The 11,413-nt window shown below is 33.1% G+C and overlaps 1 protein-coding gene across 13 annotated transcripts in view; it reads right to left on the bottom strand.

The window, feature by feature from the left end:
• Positions 1-11,413, bottom strand: part of LOC106878239 (ral GTPase-activating protein subunit beta) — a 139,455-nt gene that overhangs the window by 56,270 nt on the left and 71,772 nt on the right. For all 13 annotated transcript variants that reach the window (XM_089349107.1, XM_089349104.1, XM_089349110.1 and 10 more), the window contains 4 exons: positions 10,891-10,994; positions 9,844-9,972; positions 8,689-8,796; positions 7,519-7,605 (listed from right to left, as the gene is read on the bottom strand). In XM_089349107.1, coding sequence (XP_089205233.1) covers positions 7,519-7,605; positions 8,689-8,796; positions 9,844-9,972; positions 10,891-10,994 — 428 coding nt within the window. The remainder of the gene's footprint in view (positions 1-7,518; positions 7,606-8,688; positions 8,797-9,843; positions 9,973-10,890; positions 10,995-11,413) is intronic.

The raw sequence follows: 11,413 nt of genomic DNA, 5'->3' as shown, positions 1-11,413 counted from the left end.
TATATATATATATATATATAAATATATATATAATATATATATATATATATATATACATGTATATATATATATATATATATATATATATATATACATGTATATATATATATATATATATATATATACATGTATATATATATATATATATATTTATATATATATATATATATATATATATATATATATATATATGTATATATATATGTATGTGTGTATATGTTGTGTATCTGTGTTTGTCCCCCCAACATCGCTTGACAACCGATGCTGGTGTGTTTAGGTCCCCGTAATTTAGCGGTTCAGCAAAAAGAGACCGATAGAATAAGTACTAGGCTTACAAAGAATAAGTCCTGGGGTCGATTTGATTCAACTAAAGGCGGTGCTCCAGCATGGCCGCAGTCAAATGACTGAAACAAGTAAAAGAAAAGAATAAAAGAATATAGATGGGGACATCCACATAAAACTTAAGAGTAGATTCTTTTTCAAAGTAAATGCAAATAGGCAGCAAGATGCAAAACCTCATATACTGCATTACTTGCCTCAAATGCAAGGAGAATTATATTGGCAAAACCAATAATTCGCCTTGCTAATGTGCAAGAATTCACAGACAGCACATCTGACAAAAGGAACTATGGAAAATTCCACTGAGCAAATATTTGGAAATATGTGGAGAAGGAAAATTCAAGATCTTCCCCTTCTATAAATGCTCAAAAAACGATCCAAACTTCCAAAAAATATTGGAGCTACACTTCATAAAGAAGTTCTCACCAAAATTAAATGGATGAAAAAAAGAAACATTTGGAAATATGTGGAGAAAGAAAATTCAAAGTTCTGAAAGATAACGGAACTACATTTCACAAAAAAAGTCCTAAACAAAAATTATCATAACTATATGTTTTTGAAATACTGTGTGAGTGTATATACTCAAAATTCACTCTTTCAAAAACAGATAAATCAAAAACAACTAAAATTTCAATCAAAAAAAGTTGACCACATCCATACAACCATTTTTTAATGAATACAAAAGAATAAAAAACAAGATTTGGAAATGTAATTATAATTTTTTACTGAAGAAAGTCAAAAACAACATCTGAATTTTCAATTAAAAACCTTGACTAATTCAAATACAAAAATTCTTTTTCTTCCCCACCCAAAAAGGTCACTAAATACTGAATCCTAAACAAACCAGTCTGACCATACCAATACAAAAGCCATGCCCTCTTTACCTCCCACTCCCTCTCAAATTTTTTTTCCTTGCTTGGCAAACCCCACAATTTTTTTTATCTATAAAAAGGCCAAGAAATCTAACTTTAAACCACTTTTTGGATAAATCTGATAATGGAAGAAAGCGCTAAAAGTGCAAATAAAATGTAAATAAAAATATATATAATCATCCAACATTCTGATTACCTTATTATTCTATATATATATATATATATATATATATATATATAATTCCAGAAAAATAGGGATGAAAAACATCCAATCTTTCACTGACTCCACAGTTAAATACCCAATTTTGCAGAGAAAAAACTTTACAAATTACATGGGTGTATATTAAATTATAAAAATGAATAGAAAATGGAGATATATATATAACAATTGGCAATTCAAAAATTAAAATTTAAAATTTATTAGCATAATAGTATATTATATTATATTCTTATAATACTATAATATAATATAAGTAATAAATATTAAATATAAATCACATACAAATATTTCAATTCTTGGCCATAATAAAATTATAAAAATTAATTGTTTTTTTTTTTTGCCAAAAATCTCCTCAGTGTAATTTCTTATGTATATTAGGATTCACATATCCAATAAGACTGAATTTAAATCTATTTGTTTACAAGTGTGAGCGTTATTAATTAAAAAACAAAAACAAAGATGAAATAAAAAATAAACTAATATAACAGCCTTAAAATATATTTGTATGCTATTAAGTATTCTAATCTAAATATATCTTAGCGTATTAGTTCTTATATACGAGGAACAAAATTTTTTTTTTAAACTTTTAAAAAAGACCATGGCTAAATAAGAAATATCCTTTCCATTCTTTCATATTATAAAAATATGTTTTCATAATAATACGCTATTTATCTGTTGGTAAATTGCAAAATAATATATCTAAAATACTATATCATCTCTAGTCAAATAGTAAATAATATTATTAATTAGATTACATTAATTATTTATAATAATCATTACTAAAAATTAAAGATTAATTTATGTAAGAAAGACACTTTCGAAAAAATGATATCATAATAACAATATTACTGTAAAAATTAAATAAATGCTGAATTGAGCAGTTATCCAAACAAATTTAATCATAAGGGCTTCATAAAGTCCTTTTGATAATTACTCATTTGCATACTAAAATACTTAAAAATTAAAATTCAGATTATTTACTTATTTTTTTTTTTTTTAGAGGAAAAATCTTTTCGTGATGTTTATATGCATTTATACTTACAGAAGAATAGAAGGGACATAATTTTACAAAATTAATTTACAAAGGATGTTTTTAATATGGTGTACAATAAATATTATTTATGCAAGAATAATTTTAATCTAAACTCATTTTTATACTAGCAAACGCATCCGTCCTTAGGATGGTTTAAGTTGCTTTGGTAGTATTTTTTCACCAAAAAATTAAACTACCAAGAAGGTTTATGAGTAGCATGGCAATCTATGTTTCCAATTAACCTAGGAATGGAAAACCAAATTGAAGACTGGTTATTGCAGTGGTTGTTGCACTTTAATGATCATAGAACATATGGAGTTTGCAAGCGATGCAAAGTAGAGCTACTGAAGTGTTTTAGGAGTAGATTACAGATAATGACTACAAAATATAGTTGTTTTACACGAAAGCAAAATTTCTTGTCAAAAACAGCCACATAAATGGTGTCAAGAAATTGAAGGAAGATGTTGAGACTTCCCCTCTGCGAGTTTATTTTATTCAACAGTAAAGGGAGCTATGTTTTTGGAGAGAAGTATGATTGGTATGTTCAAAAATGGCAATATAATACCTACTTGAAAAAGTAGAGTTAAAGAATGTATTTGCTACATCCTTACAGTGTACGACCACTCTGAAATTGACTTCAAGTAATGAAAAATGGAGACATGAAGAGTTTGACTTCAGTTCACTAATACTGCTTTGAATCTTTAGTAGTTAGCAGTGAAAAGATGTGGTATTATAAGGCAGACAAATAATAAATCAAAAGAATGTGAAAACAACTAAAAAATGTTCTGTAATGCAAATATACAACCATATAGATTAAAAAAGTAAGGAAAACAGTTGAAATAAATAGACAAAATCCTTTCAATTATATAATATTCTCTAACCAAAACACTCAAACACAAAATACACACCAATACACATATAAAAAAATATAGAAAGTAATAATACACAATTACAACATATAAATAAATAATAAATAAAAAAAATGTGAAAACCACCCAAAAATATTCTCTAATGCCAAAATACGACTATATACATTAAAAAAGTATGGAAGACCCTACATACAAAAAACTATGTACATACAACAAATTAGAGAAAAACCCATATAAACCATTTTTTTCCCCCCAGTTTGTCCATTTATGTGGGAGCTCTGGGCAAAATGTTATAGTGCATGGCCATCCTTGGGACATAAGTAATGTGTGTGTAAAGTTTGGTGAAAGTCGGTTGAGAATTGTGGAAATGTATATGTTAGTCAATATACACACTCATACTGTGATTTATATATTCTTTTTTTCTTTTATTTGTTTCAGTCATTTAACTGTGGCCATGCTGGAGCAACGCCTTCAGTCGAACAAATCGACCCCAGGACTTATTCTTTGCAAGCTTAGTACTTATTCTATCGGTCTCTCTTACCAAACCGCTAAGTGACGGGGACATAAACACACCAGCATCGGTTGTCAAGTGATGTTGGGGGACAAACACAGACACACAAACATATATCATCATCATCATCATCATCGTTTAACGTCCGCTTTCCATGCTAGCATGGGTTGGACGATTTGACTGAGGACTGGTGAAACCGGATGGCAACACCAGGCTCCAGTCTGATTTGGCAGAGTTTCTACAGCTGGATGCCCTTCCTAACGCCAACCACTCAGAGAGTGTAGTGGGTGCTTTTACGTGTCACCCGCACGAAAACGGCCACGCTCGAAATGGTGTCTTTTATGTGCCACCCGCACAAGCCAGTCCAGGGGCACTGGCAACGATCTCGCTCGAAAATCCTACAGGAGCCAGTCAGGCGGTACTGGCAACGGCCACGCTCAAAATGGTGCATCTCATGTGCCACCCGCACAAGAACCAGTCCAGGGGCACTGGCAACGATCGTACTTGGCTTGCCGGGTCTTCTCACGCACAGCCCATTTCCAAAGGTCTCGGTCCGTAGTCATCGCCTCGGTGAGGCCCAATGTACGAAGGTCTTGCCTCACCACCTCAGCCCAGGTCTTCCTGGGCCTACCTCTTCCACGGGTTCCCTCAACTGTTAGGGTGTGGCACTTTTTCACGCAGCTATCCTCCTCCATTCTCACCACATGTCCATACCAGCGCAATCGTCTCTCTTGCACGCCACAACTGATGCTTCTAATGTTCAGCTTTTCTCTCAAGATACTTACACTCTGACGGGTATTCACATTGACATTACACATCCAACGGAGCATACTGGCTTCATTCCTTGCGAGCTTACGTATGTCCTCAGCAGTTACAGCCCATGTTTCACTGCCATGTAGCATGGTTGTTCGTACGCATGCGTCATACAGTCTGCCTTTTACTCTGAGTGAGAGTCCCTTTGTCGCCAGCAGGGGTAAGAGCTCTCTAAACTTTGCCCAGGCTATTCTTATTCTAGCAGCTACACTTTCAGCGCACCCACCCCCACTACTAACTTGGTCGCCCAGATAGCGGAAGCTATCGACTACCTCTAGGTTTTCACCCTGATCTATATATATATATATATATCGTTTAACGTCCGCTTTCCATGCTAGCATGGGTATATATATATATATATATATATATATATATATATATATATATATATATATATATATATATATATATATATTATATACAACAGGCTTCTTTCAGTTTCTGTCTACCAAATCCACTCACAAGGCTTTGGTCGGCCTGAGGCTATAGTAGAAGACACTTACCCAAGGTGCCATGCAGTGGGACTGAACCCAGGACCATGTTGTTGGTAAGCAAGCTGCTTACCACACAGCCACTCCTGCGCCTAATACACTAGATAAATAAATAAGAGTTTCTTATTTTCATGGGAAATAATTCACTTTATACCAATATGTTTATGATTCAATGATTAGACAATATAATACTAGAAATATATATAGACATATACATACATACATGTATATAAATATATATATATATATATATATATATATATACACACACACACACACAAGAATATATATAACCTCGTGGGCATCGGTACCATTTTCCTCTTTCTCCGTTCTTCCATTCTACAAACTTTCCATCTTTCCGACGAAGGGCTACGCCCGAAACGTCATACACTCTCTCTTTCCTTTCCTGAGCGTCCAATAATACTATCCATATCACGTCCTCACCTTGTTGTTTTTTTGTTTTTTTGTTATTGTTTTTTTTTAACTATATATATATACATATATACATATAAGAATACATACTACATATAAGTATTCATTTACCCAATTTATTAAAAAATTATAGATAATTAACAAAAATGAGTTAACAGATACACACATATTTATATACATATACAGATATGCAGAATTTGTTTTGGAAGGAAAATCAAAGATTTCTTTCCATATATTTATCACAAAACTGAAATGATTTTGATTAGAATTCATAATTCTGATTAATAATAGTATTATTATTTATGAAATTTCTGTCTTGTAGTTAATTTTTCTTAGTATTTATTACTGGTATTAAATATAAGTTTAGTAAACTGTAGTAATAGAAAGAAATTTATATAATTCTGCAGATGGAATCAGCTAGAACTCAAATATCATGCTATCATTAACATCATTTTACACATTCTTACACATTTTTATTTTGGTTTTGTTTTGTTTTGATTTTAACATACCAACATATTTAAATTCTAGCTAGTACAAGTTCAAGCTTTCTTTAATTATTAAAAAGGTAAGTTATTCAGAAAGAATTTATTGAGAAGCTAACTCATGTGATTTCTGAAATAAACAATAATACAAATTCTTTCAGACAATATTTTCTAAAAGAAATAATAAGTTTATTTTGACTAAGTATGTATGGAGTTAATTAATTTACTCACTCTCAGTATTTAACTGGCAGTTATGATACTGCATCAAAAGAGATGAAAATCAAAATTGATCACGGCAAGATTTGAAATCAGAACAATATGGTAATGAATTAGTACCATACTGAAGGACAACCTCTAGCTGTTGAACTTTTCACACGATATAATAAAGGACTGAGATACCTGGTACTTTACTATACTCAACAAGACCTGTCCTCTACAGCAGAAGTGTTAAGGCCACCCCTTCTGCTGAAGAGGATTGGTCTTCAAGAGTTGTGTTCTAGTGCCACGTTAAAGTGCTTGTATGGTGCCATGTTAAAAGCACCCAACATACACTGTAATGTGGTTGGTATTAGGAAGGGCATCTAGCTGTAGAAACCAAGCCAAATCAGACTAGAACTTGGTACATAGTGCAGCTCTCCAGCTTTTGCTAAACCGTCCAATCCAAGCCAGCCTGAAAAATTAATATCACATGATGATGGTGATGATGAAACCTTCCAACCCAGCATTCTACTGTCTCATCAAGTCCTACCATCTATATTCTTTAAGACCCATTTAACAGGGCCTAACATGTATCCTGGTTTTAACAATACCTGCTGGTCACTGATGGCCTTTAGTGCAATTCACTCTCTTGCAGATCCCCTATTCTTTCTTTACCAATGTTTTCCTGCAGTGAATAGCCTACTGATGTTCAGGCTGGGCATCAGTTCCATCAATTTCCCCAGCTTTTGCCAAGGTGAGTTACAAAGGTCACTGACAATGATCCCTACTCACAAAGCTAAAAGTGAATGAATTCTATATCGAAGAGCAGTATAGTTAACCACATAAATAACATTTATTATAAATTTACTGGTTTTCTATTTATTGACAATATAGATAGAAGACAAAAATCAAGCTTGAGGGTGTCTGGAATCAAAACAGTCAATGCTGGACTTATCCGTATAAGCAAATTACATCTTACTAACAAACAATAGAATGGACTTATAGTACTGAATTACGTCTCTACTTTCTGAGTTCAAATCCTACCAATTCAACTTTGCCTTTCATTTTTGCAGTGTTGTTAAATTAAATATGACGTAAATACTGGGAGCAATTAAATCAACTACATCTCTTCCCCCAGCATGGCCACAGGCTAATGATTGAAACAACTAAAAGGAAAAGTTGGAAATGAAAGACATTTTAAAAATAGTTTGCATAAAGAACAAAATAAAAATATATAAATAAAAAAAAAAGGACTTACCAAAGCCATTCATTTGCACTGGAGGAATCTTTTGAAAGCCCTCTAAAACTGATGTCTCTCCAGATATGCTGCTACTCTTAGAGAAATCTAGAAGAGATTCAGAAATGAAATATATATATATATATATATATATATACTTTTTAAAATTTTTTATTAATCATCAAATAACCATATGTGTATTGATTTCTCACATTGAAACAAGGCTAGAAGTTATTTGGAGGGGTACACTTGATTGAATTAACACTATATGACTTATAGTTGTTTTAACACACTAAAACACATAAAGGATCAAATGGAAGCAGTATAGGGTTTAGGGGACATTTTAGTCAAGCTGGTGACATCTTCTCTACTGCTTAGGGTATGATAAAATGCATTCAGTTTCTACTGTAATGTGGATGGTGATAGGAAAGGCATTCAGCAGTAAAAACTATAGCAAAAAAGAGTGAGTGAAAGGAGACAATGTCAAGTAGATGACAGCTCTTTAACCTTATTGCAAATCTCTCTAGTGCCAGAGGCACAATAAAATGCACCCAGTTAACATTGTAAAGTGTTAGTGATAGGCAGGTTGTTTAGCTGCCAAAAAATGAATGAAAGAACAGGTAAAATGAAGATTTTGCAAGACTCAGTGCAGGAAAACTATCTAGAATAATAAACCAGATTAAAAATATTGATACAGGGTAGCAAAGACTCTTTAGTCCAACTACAGATATTCTTTCTAATATTGGGAAATGATAAAATACCTCTTGTCTATGCTGTAAAATGGTTGACAGTAAGAAAGGCATCTAGCTTTATAATCCATTCAAAAAGCATGACAAATATAGCAAAGATAATTGGTTATTTTTTTTTTTATATATATATACTGTGTATCGAATAAGAGAAAAGAGTGAGACCTTCCAACCAATACCAATATGGTAAAAAAGGCATAAAAATTATGAAAGTAATAAAAGATCTGAAGCCAGAATGTAAAGGGATGAAACTACATATCACAAAGTGTTTAGTCTAACTTCCTACTATTTTTGCTACTTATTGTTCTCCATTAATTGTATAAATTTATATGGTTTCTCTTTTATTTCTTTTCCCTCATCTCCAGTTCATGTCATTTCATTAAGATGTGGAACAGAAGCAATATAGATTTTCATGTATAGAAACTAATAGAATTATGTTACCTACCTGAAGACACATCAGAATCATTCAAGCAGATATCGTGTTGTGGTTGAACAGAATGGAACTCAGCTTCCTCACACAGTGCTAGGTCCTGCACCAATAACATTAAACCACCTGTCGCAAAAACAAATATTAATAGATAAGGGATATCACAATAGTTAATACTTTATCAATGAAAAAACCTACTGTGAAAAATATTGGTTTTAGTTTTTGGCACAAGGCCAACAATTTGGGAGGAGCGGGGTAAGTCTATTACATTGGCTCAAGTGTTCAACTGGTACTTATTTTATTGAGCCTGAAAGGATGAAAACCAAACCTGACCTTGGCAGAATTTAAGCTCAGAACATAAGAATGGATGAAATGCTGCTAAGCATTTGGCCTGGTCTGTTAACAATTCTGCCAGCTCGCTGCCTTTCCAAAAGATGACATGTATAACATTTTCTTTCTTTCCATTTGAACACTTGCAAAGTATTTAAGTCATTTAATATTCAGGTTTACACACACACAGACAATGATCATTTGGTCAAGTTATTTGCATTTCAACATCGGTTTTCATGGGATTTCTCCTTTCATTTAATGACAAGCTCCATATAAATGGATACCCTCATAGATCACATTTTTGTCCAAATGTATAGTCATCTATATAATATCTGTACTCAATGAAGCTTGAAAGAAATTAAAATTTTCAGAAGATAAACTTAATTTTAACTGAAGTAATTTATTTATTATTGGTCAATTGTTGATGACAAAGAAATATAAAATAAATCTGAGACGTGTGGCAATTTGCTGTACTTGAGAAAACATGACAAGCTAAGTAAAATTGCAGGCATGCCTTTTATGGATATGCCCCCACTCAATCTCCTAGCTGAGGGGTCTTTGTCTTGCAGGTACAGGTACCATGTAAAATGCACTTATGCCAGTGTTATGCAAACACACCTGTGCCAGTGGCACATAAAAAAGCACCCAGCCCACTCTGTAAAGTTGATGGCATTAGGAAGGGCATCGTGCCATAGAAACCATACCAAAACAGACAACTGAAGTCTGGACAGCTCTCCAGCTGATCAGCTCCTGTCAAACTGTCCAACCCATGCCAGCATGAAAAGCAGATGTTAAATGATGATGATGATGATGATGATGATAGGTATCAATTGACAAACTTACCTAACAACATCTGTGTGTTTGACGCATCTGTTTCCTGGCGCAATGCTCGAAGTAAAAGTTCAGTTATTTTGAATTTAAGAGAAATAAATGATATTTTTCGATCACAACTTTCAGGACTAGATAATATGTCTGAAAGGAAACAAAAATGTATTAAAACAAGATATACAAGTTAGCTTTACCATTAGAGTTTATGAAGCTAACAATGTAGTAAATTTAATCAACTCTATTACATGACCCGGTATTTATTGTGTGTTCATATACTATAATGACTGTATTTACTCTTTGATGTAAGTAAATAAATTACATTTTTAACTTTAATGCGAGTGATTTGATCCTGCAGATATAATTCTTTTACCAACCACATCTACCTCAGCTAAGTTAGGCAAGTAGGTGTACATCACTAGTTTCTTTTTTCTTTTCCACTGTGAAATTCTCAAATAACCCTTTGTTCCATCGATGAGGCTTTGGACAACCCATAAATTTTGAGAACATCTGGAGTTATTTGTGTGTGTGCACGTGCATGCATGTATATGTGTATGTGTGTATATATATACACACACACACACACACACATGCAATACATACATACAAACACACATATACTCACACAATGTGCTATGTCTCTTTCATAGTTATACAGTGTAAATAAATTATACATACATACATATATTCATATATGTATGGGTGTACATAGGTGCAGATGTGTGTGTGTGTGTGTGTGTGTGCATGGTCAAAAGTTTACTTCCCAACCACATGGTTCTGGATTCAGTCCCACTCTGTGGTACCTTAGACAAGTGTCTTCTACTAGAGCTCTAGGCTGACCAAAGCCTTGTGAATGGATTTGGTAAATGGAAACAGAAAAAAACCCATTGCGTGCGTGTGTGTGTGTATGTATATATATATATCTATATATATATATATATATATATATATATATATATATAATAGTATATGCATGCATGCTTGTGTGTGTGTGTGCACACACATAGAGACACACACACACATTCATAGGTGTAGACATTCGAACAAGTGCTAACAAATACCTACCTTTGATTTCAAGATCCCTGAAGTGAAGTGGTAAGCATAACATTGATAACAAGAGATGGAAACATGCTTTGCGAAGATCAACGACTGGTATCGTTTCCCGAGGTCTAAAAGTAAATGAAACAAAAATAGTAGTTACTTTAAAGAAAGAGTACCTTTGAGTTGTTGGAACAAAAAACAATAGCTTACAGAAATAGCTTGTTGTAATAAATACGAAATTATATAGGTTTTAGTACAAATACCTTAATGCAGAGTTTTTTATGCTTTGCAGAACATATACAAGTGGGTGCTGAAAAGTTCCTGGCCTTAAGGGTATCGCAAAAGGCCTGATTGGAGGCCCAACCTTCTGAGTACTTTTACAGGGTTTAGAAAAACTGAAGGACCGCTGCAATAAGTGTGTGAATCTGAGAAGGGGAATATCATCATCATCATCATCATCGTTTAACGTCCGCTTTCCATGCTAGCATGGGTTGGACGATTTGACTGAGGACTGGTGAAACCGGATGGCAACACCAGGCTCCAGTCT

Source organism: Octopus bimaculoides, chromosome 3 (assembly GCF_046866305.1).
Source record: "Octopus bimaculoides isolate indiv1 chromosome 3, ASM4686630v1, whole genome shotgun sequence".
Lineage (NCBI taxonomy): Eukaryota > Metazoa > Mollusca > Cephalopoda > Octopoda > Octopodidae > Octopus > Octopus bimaculoides.
Note: the sequence above shows the minus strand (reverse complement) of the source record. Positions and strands in the feature narration are given on the sequence as shown.